Source organism: Oncorhynchus mykiss, chromosome 10 (genome assembly GCF_013265735.2).
Source record: "Oncorhynchus mykiss isolate Arlee chromosome 10, USDA_OmykA_1.1, whole genome shotgun sequence".
In the NCBI taxonomy this organism is placed as follows: Eukaryota; Metazoa; Chordata; class Actinopteri; order Salmoniformes; family Salmonidae; genus Oncorhynchus; species Oncorhynchus mykiss.
Window position 1 is genome coordinate 60,738,193 of NC_048574.1, and position 20,326 is coordinate 60,758,518.

At 43.1% G+C, this 20,326-nt stretch overlaps 2 protein-coding genes across 2 annotated transcripts in view; one reads left to right on the plus strand and one right to left on the minus strand.

Annotated features, from left to right (window-relative positions):
• LOC110534410 (NACHT, LRR and PYD domains-containing protein 3) overlaps positions 1-3,287 on the plus strand; it is a 63,106-nt gene extending 59,819 nt beyond the window's left edge. Inside the window, exons 10-13 of the mRNA XM_021619268.2 lie at positions 516-689; positions 856-1,029; positions 1,144-1,190; positions 2,318-3,287. Of these exons, the coding sequence (XP_021474943.2) occupies positions 516-689; positions 856-1,029; positions 1,144-1,190; positions 2,318-2,844 (922 nt within the window). The 3' untranslated portion in view covers positions 2,845-3,287. The remainder of the gene's footprint in view (positions 1-515; positions 690-855; positions 1,030-1,143; positions 1,191-2,317) is intronic.
• An 814-nt stretch (positions 3,288-4,101) lies between these two features.
• Positions 4,102-17,508, minus strand: LOC110534411 (cytochrome P450 4V2). Its single transcript, XM_036933529.1, has 11 exons — positions 17,235-17,508; positions 9,893-10,005; positions 9,090-9,175; positions 8,478-8,668; positions 8,247-8,316; positions 7,812-7,938; positions 7,374-7,547; positions 7,185-7,287; positions 5,320-5,454; positions 4,838-5,017; positions 4,102-4,477 (listed from the first exon to the last, which is right to left on the minus strand). The coding sequence occupies exons 1-11, from the start codon at positions 17,491-17,493 to the stop codon at positions 4,308-4,310; spliced, it is 1,608 nt and encodes a 535-aa protein (XP_036789424.1). The 5' UTR covers positions 17,494-17,508; the 3' UTR covers positions 4,102-4,307.
• Positions 17,509-20,326: the final 2,818 nt, after the last annotated feature.

Below are 20,326 nucleotides of genomic sequence, written 5' to 3' on the forward strand. Positions count from 1 at the left end.
TTCTGATATGCACTGTCAACTGTGGGACCTTATATAGACAGGTATGTGCCTTTCCAAATCATGTCCAATTAATTGAATGTACCACAGGTGGACTCCAATCATAGAAACAACACAAGGATGATCAATGGAAACAGGATGCACCTGAGCTGAATTTCAATTCTCATAGCAAAGGGTCTGAATACTTATGGAAATAAAGTGTTCATGTTTTTGATACATTTGCAAACATTTCTATAAAAAAAAAAACAGTTTTTGCTTTGTCATTATGGGGTATTGTGTGTAGATTGAGGAACGTTTTTATTTAATCCATTGTAGAATAAGGCTGTTAATGTAACAAAATGTGGATAAAGGGAAGGGGTCTGAATACATTCCGAATGCAACGTGTGTGTGTGTGTGTGTGTGTGTGTGTGTGTGTGTGTGTGTGTGTGTGTGTGTGTGTGTGTGTGTGTGTGTGTGTGTGTTTATCTGTAATTATCATGAATCCATCCTCAACATACTCTTGTGAACCCATGCTGCAGCCTAAGTCAGTGTGGTCTGACAGAGGGTTGCTGTTCATATCTGGCCTCAGTCCTGAGTGCACCCAACTCACAACTGAAACAACTGGAGCTGAGAGACAACAACCTGCAGGACTCAGGAGTTACACTGCTTTCTGATGGCCTGGCGGATCCAAACTGTGAACTGCAGACACTAGGGTAAGTACAGCTGTTTAAAGAAGAACAATGTTGTGAATTATTTATGATGTCATTATTGTCTGTCAAAGTCTGGTTTTGTTTGTGTCATGGACAAACGTATAAAGTAGATGCCACGTGGTAGATCATTACACCAAACTAGACCGCTGTTGTGTCTGTCCCTCTGTAGACTGTCTGGCTGTGAAGTCACAGGGGAGGGCTGTGCTGCTCTGGCTTCTGCTCTGAGGGCAAACCCCTCCCACCTGAGAGAGCTGGACCTGAGCTACAATCACCCAGGAGACTCTGCAGGGGGACTGCTTTCAGCTGGTAAAGGGGATCCCAGATGCAAACTGATGAAGCTGAAGTAAGAAAACAATTATGCAGACAGTAAGACCTGGTAGTGTGAGGAGCTTTTCTATCACGAGTACGCGTGTGTGTTCCTTGTTACGTAATCACCGTGTTGTTGTTTTTACTACAGTGTGGATCACGGTGCAGAGTGCAGGCTGGTATCCGGGCTGAGAAAATGTAAGTCCCTTCAATTGTAATCAACTGCATCTTCAGAACTACAGATGTAGTAACTAATGCATACTTCCACGTACAAAATAACATTATATACGATTTCGTTTTTTTCCGGCGTTGAACAAACAATTGACCTATTTTTTTATATCACATTCAGTATGTCTTACCAGTGTAAGAGATCTTAATTGAAGGGGCAATGTGCAGTTCAAATGACAGCAAGGTGGTAACCCCACCACTGTTTTTTGGTAAACAGCTGAGGGATGGGGCTGGAGAAATTGAACCACTTTCAAATTCATAGAGCCGTGGGTGCAAGGACTGACAATCAATGAGATCAAAGTTATAGTTTGAACCATGTTTTGAGGCTATACAGTGTTTGTTCACAAACATTGGAGTAAAACAAGCTTATATTTTGGGTTCTGATGGGGTACGACCATTGAACTAAGCTCACGAGTCATTTATTAGTTATATTCTTCAAGAATCAATGGATATAAAATATACACTGAGTATACCAAACATTAGGAACACTTTCCTAATATTGAGATGGCCAACATACACAATCCATGTCTCAAGGCTTAAAAATCCTTCTTTAATCTGTCTCCTCCCCTTTATCTACACTGACTGAAGTGGGTTTAACAGGTGACATCAATACGGGATCATAGCTTTCAGCTGGATTCACCTAGGTCAGTCTGTCGTGGAAAGAGCAGGTGTTCTTAATGTTTTGTACACTCGGTGTATATCGCTAACGTAAAAGTCCAAAGATGTATGTAGCGACTGCAGATTGCCCCTTTAACCATACCAGTGTTATACATGCGGTAGAACCTCAAAGAACTCTGGTTCTGGATTTACCTCAAACCCTGAGGTAAGAAATAGCTCTTGAGGTCATCGGGGGTAAAAAAAAAAAAAAAATGATTGTCAAAAACTATACAAAGTTTCCAGCCAGTAGGAGGGTGTTTGCCTGCTCTCCGTGTTACTGCAAAAAATAAATCATTTAAAAAAAATACTTTTGATTACATCATTGAGAGTAATTCACTTAGTTTGACTACAGAACATAGAAAATGACTCGTTTCACTTATGTCGACACTGGTAGGGTGCTGGAGATAATGAATATGATCACGTGTCCCCATTGTCTACAGATGCCTGTCAGCTCACCATGGACCCAAACACAGCAAACGCACACCTGTTACTCTCTGAGGAGAACAGGAAGGTGACACGGGTGGACAAGGAGCAGCATTACGAAGACCATCCAGACAGATTTAAATGGCATCCCCAAGTTCTCTGCAGAGAAGGCCTATCTGGATCTCGATATTACTGGGAGGTGATGTGGGATTGTGGAGAGCCTGACATTGGAGTGACTTACAAAGGAATGAGTCGGATGGGATGGGGGTCTGACAGTTGGATTGGACAAAATACCAAGTCCTGGAGTTTGAACTGCGCTGGTGAAGGTTACTATTACTTTTACAATGCGGGAGGCAATATCACGTTCTTCCGTGGTCCTGTTTTGCACAGAGTTGGTGTGTATCTTGACTGGCCTGCTGGTACTTTGTCCTTCTATAGTGTGTCCTTTGGTAAACAGAAACACCTTCACACATTCTACACCACATTCACTGAACCCCTCTATCCTGGGTTTTGGATATACCCACACTCTTCCTTGTCTACATAAGTAGGGGTGCTGCAGCTATCCCTGAAAATTGTTAATAATTTTCCAAAAATGTACAGTGTATAAATACAAATATTTTCCCCTAAATTATATTACTCCTGTCTGAACAGACCAATACAACTCATTAAAAATACTGAACCAGAGAGCAAAAATCTGAGAATTAGTAGCATCTAGAAAGTTAGCTGTGGATTTTATCGTAAGCACTTCCAGTCAGGAAGGCTGCAGCACATGCAGCAAATATAGAACTTGTTATGGGGCGGCAGGTAGCCTAGTGGTTAGAGCGTCAGGCCAGTAACCGAAAGGTTGCTAGATCAAATCCCTGAGCTGACAAGGTAAAAATCTGTCCTTCTGCCCCTGAACAAGGCAGTTAACTCACTGTTCCTAGGTGGTCAATTGTAAATAAGAATTTCTTCTTAACTGACTTGCCTAGTTAAATAAAGGTCACATAAAAAAATGACGTTGTGGTCATGTTGTCATTGGGAACTGCCATCTGTGGATTGTAATTCTATGGTTGGTTGCGGCTGTCAGTTTGCCTTAAACACATTTTTAAATACAATAGCGACAAAAAAATATAGAAGACTTTTGTAGAAGCTACAAAACAGCGTTTGAGCTATTTCTGAAGGAACAGGTGTGGCTAAAATAGCCAAATCACAAAATTTGAAGGGGTGTCCACATTCCTTTGTGTGTGTGTATGTGTGCCTGAGAGTATTAGCTTTCAGTGATGGGGTCATAATGTGGAATACTCTTATTAAAATATACTATCCAAAGAGCTTGAAAAACAAGTGAAACAGCTTTGATGTTGGTGAAAATGTTGACATGTTATCAGATAGGATAAGTATTCTTGGTAGTATAATTATGTGTTAATATGGTCTGTACCTCAGAAGCAGTGGAGGCTGGTGCAAGGAGCTATAGGAGGAAGGGCTCGTTGTAATGGCTGGAGTAGATTAAATGGAACGGTATCAAACACAAAACTATGGAAACCACCTTTTGACTCTGCTCCATGTATTCCCTTCCAGCCATTACAATGAGCCCGTCCTGCTATAGCTCCTCCCACCAGCCTCCATAAATAAAATAAAAAGACCTATCTGAAGTCAATGTTGGGACAATAAATGTTCCCCTAGTTTTCCACTCGTATTTTTCACCAGGAATCTCAAACAATTTTGGATATCAGAAACCTGTTTATGACGATTACAAGAACTTTCTGCGAGTTTTGCAGTCTCGAGTTTCTGATTTTCCTGTTATACAGAGAGAACACGAATGCAATGTAAGCCTATGGGGTAAGGGTTTTATTCGGCCTTGTTTAAATACTTTAAGAATGTTTCCTTCCTTCCTGCCTGGATAGTTAACCTACAGTATTGTGCTATAACTATTTACTTATACCTATCAATTAGTGTTAGATCAGCGATTACTCCCGAGGGAGGAAGGAATGGTCTGTTTTAAAGTATTCAAACAGTTCCCTAGATTATCTAGTGCTGCTGCTTCCTCTTCTCAAGTTTGATCCAGATGCCTTTCTCGGGGCGCAGTATGAGCTCCCCTAGTGGGCGGAGGTCCTCGCGCTTCTGACACGCCTCCACGTTGAAGTAGCGCAAGATGGACGCCAGGATCACCTTCTCCTCCATCACGGCAAATCGCTGACCTGAGGGTAGGGATGTAAACCAAAGCATGTGAGGATGACATCTTTCATCGGACACACTTTTAATCGTCCATTTTGTTTTCACTATTTCAAATGCCTTATCGTCTTCAACCTTAATCTGTAACCCTTATTAAAGTGGCGAGAGCATGTGAGGATGACAACCTCATCGGACACACGTATAGAGGCCCACTGTCGTAAAAAGTCTTATGTTCCAAGCTGGTAAAAGATAGCCTGAGATTGGTAAATACGAGTGATGTTCTACAACAAGGTGACAAATCTTATGTCGTTGATTCTCAAATGTTCTAAATTGTTTGTACTATAAGCGCTATTTAGTTGAATGTCTTGATTGTTTCCTGTTCTCACCGATGCAGTTGCGGAGTCCAGCAGAGAAGGGGATGAAGGCATAAGGATGTCTCCCAACGCAGTTTTCCGGCATGAAGCGTTCCGGGCGGAACTCTTCAGGCTGGGGGAAGTGGCGCGGGTCGCGGTGAAGGGAGTAGGGCATGATGATGGCATTGGCACCTTTGGGAACCTTGAAACCATCTACAGGCGCAAAAATGTGAAACAAGTTAGGTTATTAGGTCCACAAAATGTTAATTTATTCACGTGTACTAATTAACACAACCACAAAAAAAGAACTAAACAAGATGACTGGAATGGAAAGGCGCTGGATAAACCAGGGTCGTAGGTTCATCTTCCACATGGCACAGGCCACCCATTGTGAATATGTACATTAATTAGTATGAATTAAAAGTAGTGTATGGCTAAATCCTGTAAATGTAAATCAGTTAGAAAATGAATGACAGACTGAAATAAACATTAATGGTTAAGAAGGTGTCACTCACTGATGTGGCAGTCTTCACAGATGCTGCGGGCGAAGAAGGGGACAGAGGGGAACAGGCGCAGGGACTCTTTGATGACACACTCCAGGTAGGGCAGCTTCTTCAGATCCTCTGTGTTTATTGGCCGGTCGGACACACCTGAGCACGGGGGGGTGCAAGACTGCAGGTTACATCCCATTATATATGTTCCGTGGTGTTGGGGCAATAGGACATAGCTATGAATGGGGGGGGACCCCCCCAAAAAATGGATGTTACACCGTATTATGAATGTTCTGCGGTGATGGGGCAATCGGACACAGCTACGAATGGAGGTAGAGGAATGGATGTTATGTTCTTCTGTCGTCGATCATGGTAACTACACCGAACCTGCATCTACTGTCAAAGAGATACTCGTCATGGTAATATTGGAATGCTCGTTTGGATGCCAGGTCTGCCATGGCAGGGGTGGAAGGCATTCCAAAAACGCTTCACAAATCAGGCTATTACTGTATACAACAGCCAATTTTGATATGCCACAGAACCTAATTCAGTTCATTAAATACATTTTGCTTTGGTGAGACTTTCCACACTTTCCCACTGTGATTGAACTCGCTTTGACCTGTGAGAGAAGGATTTGATTTGAATCATGTGATAAGAGAAGCGAGTATAGTGACGGGAGACTATGGGATTAGAATTACCAAGTACTTCCTGCAGAACCTATGGTCTAGCAGTAATGCGTCCATCTTCTCTAAATACTTCTCCGAGATCAGGGTTCAATCCCAGCATCTTCTCATTCTGACTGTCTCTCCCACTTACCAGTCACCATTGTCTAAATCAAGTGCAATAAAACTCATTCCACTGAGGGCCGAGTGGCTGTGGGGTTTTCACTCCGCCTTGTACTTGATTGATGAGGAACTCCCCATACTGTACCTGGCTGTCTATGGCTTAACTGAAAGGAAAAAAAACTAAAACCTGCAGAAACTAGGCCCTCCATGGAATGCGTTTGACTCTACTGCATACATAATGATAGAACCATGCAAGAAAATGTTGGATTCTGTTGTTTTTTTTTAACTTAAAATGGCCCCAAATAAGCAAATGTAAAATATTATTTAGGAGTGTTTTTTAAGTGGCATTTTAGGATTTTTTTGCCGTATGGCAACACTGCGACAACGGTAAAAATATCTATATTTTTTTTACCCTAAAAAAAATATTGATAACATACAATTTTTTATTTTCTTATATAAATGAGGTGTTTGAATTATAATTTGATTGTTTTTATTCCTTCACAGTATCATATTTATTTTGTTCTTGTAAAAATAATATACTCTGGCCATATTTATTTTTAGGTAAATAAGATTACTCTGTTATTCACATTTAACAGAATTGTTTTATACACCCATATATAGCAAAAATATTATATTATTACCCAAAAAATACAGAAAATGATGATTTGGCCCCTCTCACCTGAATTGCAGTTCCACTATCGCCCAGTGTTGCCGTTTGCCAACAAATGCATTTGGTCAATTTCCCGATAACAAATTCTATGGAAATTGTATTTAATGTTTAATATCACCTCTTAACTAACATGAGATCGAGTTCACATTTTTAATTGCAGGGGAAATGTAAAAATGATTGTTTTATGAGAACAATGTGAATGGCATGTATGTGCCTGGGAAAGGAAGCCCCATGTGGGTGCATGTCATGTGACTACCAAAGCACATAATTGGCTATTTTACTACACCCCCCCTCTTCTGTAAAAAGCAATGGTGTTTGTATTTTTTTTATTCAGGTAAGCAAGGGGTGAAGAGAAATTATATGTTGCCATACGGCAACAGCAGGCACTAAAGGGTTGAAAAAAAAATAAAGGGTTAAAAAGAGGGTTGGATTACCGAACACCTCCTGAAGTTCTTGTTGAACCTTCCTCTGAACCTCTGGATGGGAGCCCAGCAGGTGAATGGCCCAATTCATGGCTGCGGCTGTAGTGTCATGACCCTGTAAGACGGGGACAATAAAAACACCAATGATAAATCTGGAACACATTCTACATGGAGAATGTGAAAGTGGTTTTGACCTCTGACCCTGAACATGAAGGTGTCCACTTCCTCCTGGATGTCCTGGTGGGTGAGCTTGTTGCCCTCCTCGTCCGTGGTCTTCAGCAACATGTCCAGGAAGGCCCGCCTCTTCCTCATTCCCTGGTCCGATTCGCTGTCCGACTCGATGTAGGCGATGTATTCCGCCCTCTCGTAGATGACCTGGGGTGTTTTCAGTGAAAACATTTGACGTGTTTCTGAACATTGCAGATAGAAATGTAATGAATAGAGCTGACAGGACTTCTTATTCTATCGTATAGACAATCATTGATGTTCTACACAATGCATTTCTATCTGAACATTCTGTAATGGTCATCCTTCTGAACAGGCCCTTGGCTGGATGAATGGGGTCTGATGGATGACAGCATATTTCCCTGGGTGCAGCTAAATAGTCAAAAGCCCCTTTTTGATTGGCTGATGACTCACATTGGAGGTGAAGGAGTGGAGGACCTTGAGGCTCCTGTTGTGCTCCCAGCCCTCGCCAAAGTAGTTGTAAAACAAGTCAGGCCAGAACCACGGCATCCTCTGTCGCCGTGTGATGATGTCACTCATCCTGGGGACAGTAGGAGGGATGCAAGGTAGAGTAAATTATGTTCATTTGATGCAATTTGATTCCCCTCTATTACATTTTCTGCAATTAATATTATCCCCAAACGTCTGATTATTTGAAACACTTACAGAGTATAACATGTGTGGTACAAGATGGCTACAACTTGCAACCAACTACCAACAGTGCAGACAGAAGGAGAGAGAGAGAGATATGCAGGGACAGGGAGCAATGGTTGGCTGTCAATGCCCTCTACTCCAAAACAAAACCGGGCATGACAACATCTGTCTGTTGCATTCAGGACGAGGACTCACTTGTACACACATTGGACATACTCTGAGTCATAGTTACTCTGAGCGTAGATTTTCTTCCCCATTGCAGTCTCTGAAAGGAAAATCATATGCAGAGATATTTATTGCAAGATTGGTAGCAATTTTTATATATATTTTTAGTTGATTTGAAATGGCCACAAGAATGTGAAATCTTTTTAACCCACTGAGCCTTTGGACCCGCTAGAACCACCCCACATCCAGACCCGGACTCACCACAGATGATGTCGAGAGCACAGAGGGTGATGTGGTTGAAGCAGTTGAAGGGGCCCTTGCCTGCCTCCTTGTCCAGCTTCTCCACCAGCACCTCGGCCTGCTCGTTCATCACCTCCAGGAACTCCGTCAGGATGGAGAAGTGGAAGGTGGGGGTGAGCAACTTCCGCCGCCGCCGCCACTTGTCCCCCGTGCTGGGGAGAGGGCGGTGGGGAGCGAGGGAGGATGGGGGGGGGGGAAATAGAGGAAGAGAGAGACAGAGGGGGACAGAGAGAGAGGGTGACAAAGAAAGAGTGAGACAGACAGACAAATAAAGAGAGGGGGAGCAGGGAGAGGGAGATGCAGAACAAGTGACACAGAGAGAGACCGTGTGAGAGAGAGACAAACGATGGAGTTCAGAAAATATGGAGGGAATGTGTTGACTGGAAAGTATTGACGGTTCTCAGAATGTATTGTTCTTTGTCATAAAATAAGGAAGTGTTTTCCCAAGACTTGTCAAAGGCTTATCTAAGAATTCCACGTTCCTATCTTGCGTTATAATACATATTTTCTGTTGTCTCAAATGCATATGTACATTTGATCTTTCTCAAACGCGATCTGTTTTGAAACACCCACCTGGTTAGTAGACCAGTGCCGAGCCAAGGGTGCAGGAACTTGTAAGCATAGGCCTTGTCCATATGAACAGGGTTGTTAAGAACCGTCTACAGAATCGAAAATAATAAATAAAATCAAATAGACAATCAAACAGAAAATAGAATATGGTTGGCCGGATGTATTTCTCTGAGGGAATGTTGGTCATTGGCATGGCATCATCAACAGACAGTTAACAGCAAATACAAAAAAAATTAAAACCCCAAGTACATCAAAATTATTGTTAAAGTTAATTATTTTTGCTTTAGTAAATTATGATTTTATGGAAAATTCAACACTTCCTCTAGTATAGCCATGCTATTGTTTTTTACTGCTGATCAGTAATTATTTGTTATTCTTCTCTTTTTTGGGGGTATTTTCTTAAAACTGCATTGTTGGTTAAGGGCTTGTAAGTAAGCATTTCATTGTAAGGTTGTATTCGGCGCATGTGACAAATACGTTGATTTTGATTTAGTATTCAATACAGTCTGTGTTTGCATTGGTACGCTTAAACCCAAAACAGCAGGCCAGAATGGGTTTTGATATTTGATAGCAGTAACCATATATCGGTTGTCAGGCTACCTGTATGTGGTGTAATTACTAACTTATTTATGGAGAGTAGATTTCCATCTCCGGAGTGAAACGATGTAGTGTTCAGTAGACAGAAATGTTGAGGTTTCAAAACAAGTGTGACAACTTGTATGTGTCACCCTATTTAAACATTTTGCAAAACATTCAGGTGTTATGCATCAAGTTGATTCAAGTCAATTCTTTGATTAATAGCCTACCTCAATGGTTTCTGCATGGAACAGAACGAGGAAGGGTACTGGTCCGATCCAAATCTTCAACAGTGGGGAGTCCCTGAACTGCTCTGTGTAGCCAATGACTTGACGGAAGAAATCTGAAGCCAAAGAAAGATAACTCTGAAGTCATTCACTAGTTCATGCTTCTGACTGAGGTAATAGTAGATACATACAGTTGAAGTCGGAAGTTTAAATACACTTAGGTTGGAGTCATTAAAAATCGTTTTTCAACCACTCCACAAATTTCTTGTTAACAAACTATAGTTTTGGCAAGTCGGTTGGGACATCTACTTTGTGCATGACACAAGTAATTTTTCCCAACAATTGTTTACAGACAGAGTGAATTATAAGAGAAATATTCACAATTCCACAATCACAATTCCAGTGAGTCAGAAGTTTACATAGACTAAGTTGACTGTGCCTTAAAACAACTTGGAAAATTCCAGAAAATGATGTCATGGCTTTAGAAGGTTCTGATAGGCTAATTGACATCATTTGAGTAAATTGGAGGTGTACCTGTGGATGTATTTCAAGGCCTACCTTCAAACTCAGTGCCTCTTTGCTTGACATCATGGGAAAAAAATAATAATAATTGTAGACCTCCACAAGTCTGGTTCATCATTGGGAGCAATTTCCAAATGCCTGAAGGTACCACGTTTGTTTGAATGTTAAATGACGAGACAGAGGCATTGATGCGAGTAACCAGTCTTGTTCAATACATGACAACACATCCGGGTATCTCAAGCACCCCGGTAAAACACAAGAGTTGCAGTAATGAACATTTACCAACAGATGGCATCACTGTGCCATCTTACACCCATAACATCTTCCATTTAATAAAATAGGACAGGAGGTGTCAATTCACTAACAAAACAAACCTAGTAACAATTTCCAACATGAACAGTTTAGTATTTATTTATTATTATTTTTTAATTTCCAGGTAACAACAACACATTTTGATATTCTCTTCACTTTTATCTCTGTCAACAATCCCTGATGGGAAACCTACAGATGAAGTATTTTTGGTGGCTGGGACAGACGCCCGCAGCGTGAAAAAACAGGGGGCTTGTGTGCGAGGACTGCGGGTTCCCGCACAGGCGTGTCACCTGAGTGTCTAAGGGGAGAATTGATGGGCGAGGGAGCGGCCGACCTGTGATCCCCTGGCTCTTCGCCCAGTGCCTCAGGCCCCATGTGACTTGCTGGGGTTCTGTCTTTTGTCATGCGACCCCTTTGACCATCAGGGTTCTGAGTAGGTGCTGGCTCAGCAATCCGAAGGTCAACCCTGTTACGACGGTACAGTGATCCATTCACTTCGACCAAGTAGGAGCGTGGTGCCACTTTCTGTACACAGGATCCGAGTCTCCAGAGGCCTGTCCGGTCCCCTGGTAGTGGCTTCATTCGCACCGTTTCACCCACCCTGAGCTCAGGTAAGTCTTTTGCCGATTTGTCGTAGATGAACTTGGAGACCTGTCTTCTGTGACGTAGCTTCACCAGCACGTCTGTCACCACACATGGCTCCAGGAGAGTGCTGGCTACTGGCAGAGCTGCTTTTAAGCGCCGTGCCATGAGGCGCTGTGCCGGGCTGCTGTCCATGCCTTCTGTCGGGGTATTGCGCCACTGCAAGATTGCTTTCCAGGCATCTTTGCCCTCTCGCAGAGCCTTTTTGCAGAGGTTCTTTGCGATTTTTACTGCGGACTCTGCCTTCCCATTAGCTTTTGGGTGTCGTGGTGATGAAGTGACGTGCTCGAATTCCCATCCTGCAGCAAATTTTCGGAACTCAACTCCGGAGAATTGGGGTCCATTGTCTGAAATTACCATCTGGCTGGCCATAGCGGGCAAACTGAGCCTTGCAGCGTTTGATCGTTGTCTCTGCTGAGAGGTCGGGGAGGAGGTCAATCTCCCAAAAGTCTGAGTAATGATCGACTACCAGCAGAAAGTCTTTGCCACTGTGCTGGAAGAGATCTAGACTTACTATCTGCCAGGGGCAGATCTCTGTTGCTCAATGGCATATTCATTGCAGATTGTGCATTTACTGACATAGTCTTTGATTTCACTCTGCATTCCTGGCCAATACAGTGTGTCACATGCTTGTCTGGAACAGGCCTCACCTCCTATGTGACTTGAGTGCACACGTGCTAACATCTCAGGGCGCAGAGACCGGGGAATAACGACTCTCTGACTCTTGAATATTACTCCGTTTTGAACACTGAGCTCCTCTTTGACTGGCCAATATTCTCTGACGGCTAAAGCAGTTTCTTCCCTGCAGTCGGGCCAGCCCATCAGAATCACAGACCTCAATGCCTGGAGTTGCCCGTCCCTGTCTGTGTGCTGTCTGATTTGTATAAGGCGCTGGTCCGTAACATTAAGGTAGTCAGCCTGGTTGATGTGTTCAACATCCACTTGCTCTGTTTGTAAGCTGCACACTGCATGTTGTTCATGCATGGAGCGTGTGTGAGTGCCTGATGTAGTAGCCCTGCTGAGCGTGTCACTCACATACATCTCTGGCCCTGGCTTATACACCACCTTGAGGTTGTAGTTTTGTAGGGCCAGTAGCATGCTCTGCAGTCGTTTTGGGGCATTCAAGAGAGGCTTGCTGAATATAGCAATAAGGGGCTTGTGATCTCTCTCTGCGGTAATATTGTCGCGCCCGTACAGGTAGTGGTGGAAGCGTTGGCATGCAAACACAATGCTGAGGCACTCCTTCTCTATCTGGGCATAGTTCTGCTCTGTTGGGGTGAGTGCCCTAGAGGCGAATGCCACAGGCTGGCCCTCCTGCATGAGGCAACAGCCAAGTCCATACTGGCTTGAGTCACTCTGAATCGTGACAGGTTTTGACACATTGTAGTATCGCAGTACAGGTGTCTGGGTGACCAGTTGTTTTATTTCCCTCACCGCTGCGTCATGTTTTGGGAGCCAATGCCAGATGGTGTCCTTGTCCATGAGCCTCCTCAATGGCTCACACACTTCAGAGAGCCGCGGTAGGAATTTGGCCAGATAGGTGACGAATCCGACGAAGCGCTGCACTCCCTTCACGTCAGATGGGTGGGGCATTTCCAAGACAGCCTTCACTTTTTCAGGATCCGCCTTCAATCCGGTGGAGGACAAGATGTGCCCATGAAAGCGGACCTCTGGCACTTTAAACTGAAGCTTTTTTATGCTTAGCCTTAGCTTGACCTGTCTGCATCTGACCATCAGGGCCAGCAGCTTGGCGTCATGGTCACATTCTGCCTCCTCATCACTGTCCCCACAGCCCACTACGAGGATGTCATCTGCTATGGGTTCCACGCCACTGAGTCCCATCAACAGCTCATGCTGTTTCCGCTGATACACCTCTGGAGCCACGGAGACACCAAATGGAAGCTTCAACCACCTCTTCCTGCCCCAGGGTGTCCAAAAGGTGGTCATGTAGCTGCTGGGCTCGTCGAGCTTGCACTGCAGGAAGGCATCTCTGGCATCCACGAGCGTGAAGACTCTGGCCTTTGGGAGCTTGTAAAGAACATCCTCCAACGTGGGCATAATGTAATGTGAATGTCGCAGAGCCCGGTTTAGGTGTTTAGGATCAATGCATATCCGTAGCTTGTCTGGTTTCTTGACGATAACCATATTACTTATCCAGTCCGTAGGCTCGGTGACGGATATGATGTGGCCATCTGCATCAAGCTGAGCCTTCGTAGCTGCTTTCATGGCCACTGGTACATTGCGGGGTGCACACTGGACAGGCTGGATTGCTGCGTCCAACTCAAAGTGGACTTCCCCAGGAACTGACTCGACCGGTGCGTTGAAGACATCATGGTACTTGCTTAGGAGTGTCTCCTTGCTCAGGGGCCCAGCCTGGACTTTGTCTATAATGTTAAGATCAGCTGGGATGGTGAAGTTAATAAGTCCAAGGCGCTCGCATGTAGAACCTGACAGTAATGGCTGTTGACTAGCCTCAACTATTTCAAACTCAAGGGTGTATTTTTGGCCACGTAAAACACACTCTGTCACAAACAGGCCTAAAGAGGTCATGAACTGGCCTGAATACAGTTTCAGCTTGGTGCTACTCTGTGTGAGTTTGTCTCTGGGCGCGAGCCTCCTTTTGTCTTTAAGGCTCATAACGTTGCATGTGGCCCCTGAATCTAGCTGGCAGAGGCATTGATGCGAGTAACCAGTCTTGTTCAGTACATGACAACACATCCGGGTATCTCAAGCACCCCGGTAAAACACAAGAGTTGCAGTAATGAACATTTACCAACAGATGGCATCACTGTGCCATCTTACACCCATAACAACGTTCATCTGTACAAACAATAGTACGCAAGTGTAAATACCATTGGACCACGCAGCCGTCACACCGATCAGGAAGAAGACGCGTTCTGTCTCCTAGAGATGAACGTACTTTGGTGCGAAAAGTGCAAATCATTCCCAGAACAACAGCAAAGAACCTTGTGAAGATGCTGGAGGAAACAGGTACAAAAGTATCTATAGCCACAGTAAAACGAGTCCAATATCGACATAACCTGAAAGGCCGCTCAGCAAGGAAGAAGCCACTGCTCCCAAACCACCATAAAAAAAGCCAGACTACGGTTTGCAACTGCACATGGGGACAAAGATCATACATTTTGGAGAGATGTCCTCAGGTCTGATGAAACAAAAATAGAACCGTTTGGCCAGAATGACCATCGTTATGTTTGGAGGAACACCATCTCAACCGTGAAGCATGGGGGTGGCAGCATCATGTTGTGGGGGTGCTTTGCTGCAAGAGGGACTGGTGCACTTCACAAAATAGATGGCATCATGAGGTAGGAAAATTATGTGAATATATTGAAACAACATCTCAAGACATCAGTCAGGAAGTTAAAGCTTGGTCGCAAATGGGTCTTCCAAATGGACAATGATCCCAAGCATACTTCCAAAGTTGTGGCAAAATGGCTTAAGGACAACAAAGTCACGGTATTGGAGTGGCCATCACAAAGCTCTGACCTCAATCCTATAGAAAATATGTGGGCAGAACTGAAAAAAATGTGTGTGAGCAAGGAGGCCTACAAACCTGACTCAGTTACACCATCTCTGTCAGGAGGAATGGGCCAAAATTCACCCAAGTTATTGTGGGAAGCTTGTGGAAGGCTACCCGAAACGTTTGACCCAAGTTAAACAATTTAAATGCAATGCTACCAAATACTAATTGGGTGTATGTAAACTTCTGACCCACTGGGAATGTGAAGAAATAAAAGTTTAAATAAATCATTCTCTCTACTATTATTCTGACATTTTACAAGTGGTGATCTTAACTGACCTAAGACAGGGAATTTTTACCTGGATTAAATGTCAGGAATGATGAAAAACTGAGTTTAAATGTATTTGGCTAAGGTGTATGTAAACTTCCAACTTCAACTGTATGTAGGTAGATTGGGAGAGCAATGAATGACTGAATGATTGAGTGAGTGTTCGAAGCTCCCCTCCCTAAACTACTGTCCTCTCGTCTCTCTTCCCTTCTCCTCGGTCCTCTCTTCCCACGTCTCCTCTCCTTGCTCAATTCCGGCATTGAACTACAGTGCGATCCCTATGAGGGGGTATGTGCCTTCAATCTCTGGTATGGACTTCATCTCCCTCCATTTATACAGGTAACTGCTGAGTAGCTGGTAGGTGACGTAGGTCAGCATTGCAAAGAAGAGGCTCACCCCCAGCAGTTCCAAATTGTAAGCCCCCAAAACAATCACCATCTCTGGGTAGTACGTGGCCTTAACAACGTCGCTGGATGTCTGAAACCTGCTGGCTTCACCTGTCAGGTGGACTTTAATCCTGACCTGTTCCCCAAATGTCCCTGACATTCCGGCTGCTAGTTATGATGAATGATTAACCAATCGCGAGGGGGTTGACTGTAAACATGGATGTTTATTAAGGGACACTATTTTTGTCATGCACACGCATACACACAGAGACACTTAAATATGCAAACATGGACAAATATTGAATACATTTGTGATGTTTCACTTGGAAATAATAATTTTAGATGTTGCTTACAATGCTGCCCTGCACATTTATAATTCTCTAGAATCTAGATCGATGCTTCCTCTTTATGAAGTTATAGAAGAAGAAAAACCATAGCTTTTTAATAGTAGCTTTTCAAACCATAGCTTTAATAGTTGGTCGCCCATTCCTTGCCCGTAAAGTTGGGCCCTCTAATGTATTGCACAGTCACAAGGTCTAATGCCCCGTATACATCTCATTACTCCATACTTCATTTTCACGCAATCTTGTCCTGCTACTGGACGGAGAGCATAGGGTTTCACAACGCAAGACAAGATGGAGGCTAGTCTCTCGTCAGAGATTGCATAATATGACCTTTTCATTCAAGACAGGATAAACATATTGTTTCAGGTGATAATAAAACATGTTTTGTCAAGTTACTTTTTCTCAACTTGTTTCTCTAACTTCTAGCAAGTCATGCGAGAGTACAGCTAAAAGCAAGGCTAGGTTGACTATACTGTAGCTAGCAACTGTCACCTAATAATTATCAAAAACAAGCGTCAGTACCATCACAATAAACTTAAGTGAGAGGCAACAGTCATGTAATATAATTGGTTAACAGTATTTAACATTACTATTAAAATAGTATTCACTTATAGGAGTGGGTAATTGTTTACGCGTTGCTAGCTATCCCATAAAGCCATCACCGAAAGCCACACATTTTCATCTTCTTCTGCGGTTTGGTAATTTCCTGACAGACTCTGGCTGCGCTAAAGATGACACAAAGTTGGAAAAAAAATAATCGTATGCGGAATCCATTTCGCAACAAAGCAAGGGGGTGCTGAGATTTCACAGCAGCAACATTGTGCTACCACTCCATTTGCAGACGGTCTCCATTGAAATGAATGACATCCAGCGCAACGCAATAGACTGCTCAGGTATAATGTGAATGAGGCTTACAAGCCTGGTGCACACCAGTTGTGTCAAACTGTATGTGTTCCGGCAGAAGTCCATTCATTCCAATGGGAGGAAAATTCGCACAATTGCGACTCATCTGCCAGACTAGAATGCAGTGCCTGGCACTGCAGTGCAGTGTTGTATGCGTTGAAGTTTTTCCAACTTTTGTGCATTGCTTTGCAGTGCGGTATCAGGAACGGAAGTAGATAAACCACAGAAGTTGCTAATGTGTAGCGTGATCATTGTTGTGATGCGCCGCATGGATTGTGAAGACTGTCACATTTACACGAGTCTCACTCAGTACAGCAACAATACAGACAATATATTGGGTTTATAACAAGTCTCATTTCTAGATTAACAGATTAACATGATTCACCGTTCCCCCCCCCCCCCCCCCTCCTCATAACCTCTCCTCTCTCACCTCCGGCGTTGGATTTGAACTGCAGTGCGTTCCCTATGAGGGGGTATGTGCCTTCAATCTCTGGTATGGGCTTCATCTCCCTCCATTTATACAGATAACTGCTGAGTAGCTGGTAGGTGGCGTAGGTCAGCATTGAAACGAAGAGGCTCACCCCCAGCAGCCCCAACGTGTAAGCCCCCAAAACTATCGCCATCTCTGGGTAGTACGTGGCCTTAACAACCTCCAAATGAATGTCTGAGACCTGCTGGCTACACTTCATATCAGGTGGACTTTAATCCTGACCTGTTCCCCACTTTTCCCTGATATCCCGGCCTCTAGTTAAGAATGATTAACCAGTAGGGAAGGGGTAAGAGGTAAACCTGGATGTTCATCAAGAGATAGTATTTTGTACTGTCATGCACCCACATGTAGTACACAGGACAAAAAAAGTATGAAAATGTATGCACACGCTATTTATTGTAAGTTGTTCTGCTAAAGGACTAAAATGTAAAATACAAATGTAAACATGCAGACACAGACAGGTGCACACACACATTTGTTTCATGCGCGCACACACACACACACACACAGATGATAACTCCCTATCATAACACAGTAACGTTTTAGTCACAGCCAGTTATAAACCAAAACATGGTTAAAACGATCATTTTTATATCATGGATGGTCAGTCCTTGAATCCATAGCTATGTCTATAAAGTTGAGTGGTTACATTTTCCAGCCCAATCAGCTTTTTACCAAAACAGTGGCAGCTTGACCGCTGTTGTTGTTGTATGAACGGCAGATTGCATCTTTAAAGTGGGGGGGGGGGGGGCTCCAAAATATTTAGGAGTCACACCAGGTCTGAAGAAGTTGCCGTGCAACGAATCTCCATACAGCAACCATGCAGACAATATATTGTGTTAATGAGAACAGCCTAATTTCTAGGACATTTGGGACAAACAGATTAACGTGATTCACCATTCAAATTGGATATTGTATTCACATATCTTTTGAATCAATTTATTTATTTTTCTTTCTTTAATGCTACAAATGTATTTCCTAAAGATATTATGGATGGCATAATTTAAGTCTTCATGGTTAGAAGCTTCCCAGTGCTGAATTGATAAAAAAGCACACCCTCTTCAAAATTCTCATTATTCTTATATATAAAAAAAAAGATATACACCTTACCTCTCGCATTACCTTTAAATGACAGAGTACTGCCCAGAAATAGGTAGCTTGGACTTATCCCTGGTATTGGTTTCATCTGGGTCCATCTGTGCAGAGAGCTGCTGAGGAACTGCCAGGTGAAGACGCCGGTCAATATGGTCAGGAGTGAGACCAAAACGATCGAACCAATCAGCACCGATATCCACAGTCATCTTGGTTAGTTGGGTGGTGGTCCAATATTGACTCATAAATGTACATTTGCTTCAGAGTCTCATTCTTTCGCAATAGCAGACAAAAGGTTCCATGTAATTATGGAAAGATATCCAACCACTGACCTTGTAATGCTCCTTGGTCAGTGGTTGGTCAGAAATCGGGTTGGCTACCCCTACGAGTACCCCTGAAGTGAGCCACAATAGCAGGCTACTAATACAGTCAACTTGCTTAGGATGCAGGCCCCCTTGGCAAGCCACAGTGAGATGCCCTTAAAAAAAGGGGTGTCTTTTGTAGTGAATGAAGGGGGAAGAGCTATGATTGAAGCTTGAAAAAGTATAAAATCGGGAAAAGGGGCCCACTTGCAATCCCCAAAACAAATCGGGTGGGTGTTGGACTTCCAATGAAGGCCTTGGATACTTTGCAATCTAAGGAGGGAGGGGGGTCTGGGCTTGAACTAGCAACCCGGCAGCGTAAGTGTCATTTGGGCCTCTTAAGGTCTTAAGGTCCAGACCTCTTGGAAGGACTTTGTGATATCACACAAGGGAACATTTCATTCTTAGGATATATATTTTTTAAATCAATAGTACATTTCCATACTCTATACCCCGCCAACTCAACTCTGGACCTGGAAGCCAGTTTTACTGGATTTTTTCATTGTTCCCTTCTAATCAGGGACTAATTTAGACCTGGGACACCAGGTGTGCACAATTAATTATCAGGAAGAACAGAAAACCATCAGGCTCCGGATCTCGTGGGGTAAGAGTTGATGACCCCTGCTCTATACTATTTCCAAACATTTCTGACACACATAAAGGACTCTGGCAAGACTAGCCCTTGGTGGCAAGACGAGCTCTTGGTGGGCTAAAAGAGATCCGAATAAATAAGCATAGTCCAATGTGTCCCCCCAAGCATATACAAATAGGGTAATATCACGTAGAGTATAATAAAGAACTGATGAATTACTGGCTGCTTATGAATGAAAATATGATTGTGTAACTAATAACCCACTGGTCAAAAACTGGCTGAATCAATGTTGTTTCCACGTCATTTCGGCCCCAAAAATCTCTTGTAATGATGTTGAATCGATGTGGTAAACTGCTTGGATTTCTATTTTTCCCACCCAACTTTGAACCTAAATCCAATGACATGGTGAATTGTTTTTGTTGATTTGACATTGACAACTCAACCAATTGTAAATCAAAACTAGATTTTAAAATTATGTTTGTGCCCAGTGGGAGTGTTCATTATCAATTGAACCAGGGGAGAAGGTTAATCTACCAGCTGTATCTCGGTAGCAATTACCCTGTGAATGAGGTTGTTGCTAATATAAATCCAACACGTGTGAGAAAGGACAGTGTTTATCCCTTTTTCCTCCCTTTCTTAATCCACAAACCCTTGAAGTAATCCTCCTTTCTTTAAAATTAGCAAAGTTTAGTTATTCCTCTCCTTTAAAAAAAATTTAAGTTAAGGAATGTTTTAAGTTACCCTTACTGTCAGGTTCCCATAGTTCCTGTGCCGTTGGTTAGAAGTCCATTTTAAGGATGAGGCCAGAAGCTGGCTAGTTTTTGAAATGCTTTTTTATTTTTTAAGTTATTCCTCGAAATAAAAAGAAAACGGGAGAATGTCACATTTAAAACCTAGCTTTTTCCTTGACCACTTGAGGGCAGAGGATTTCAGTTCATTTGTTAATTTTTTCACAAAGTTTTGAAGTAAAGACTAATAATACGAAT

Coding starts and splice junctions, on each gene's coding strand:
- LOC110534411 (XM_036933529.1), bottom strand. CDS start 17,493: ATGAAGTGTAGCCAGCAGGTCTCAGACATTCATTTGGAGGTTGTTAAG. Junction 7,548..7,811: donor TCCACTCCTTCACCTCCAAT/GTGAGTCATCAG, acceptor AAAACACCCCAG/GTCATCTACGAGAGGGCGGA. Junction 5,018..5,319: donor CTGTGAAGACTGCCACATCA/GTGAGTGACACC, acceptor TTGCGCCTGTAG/ATGGTTTCAAGGTTCCCAAA.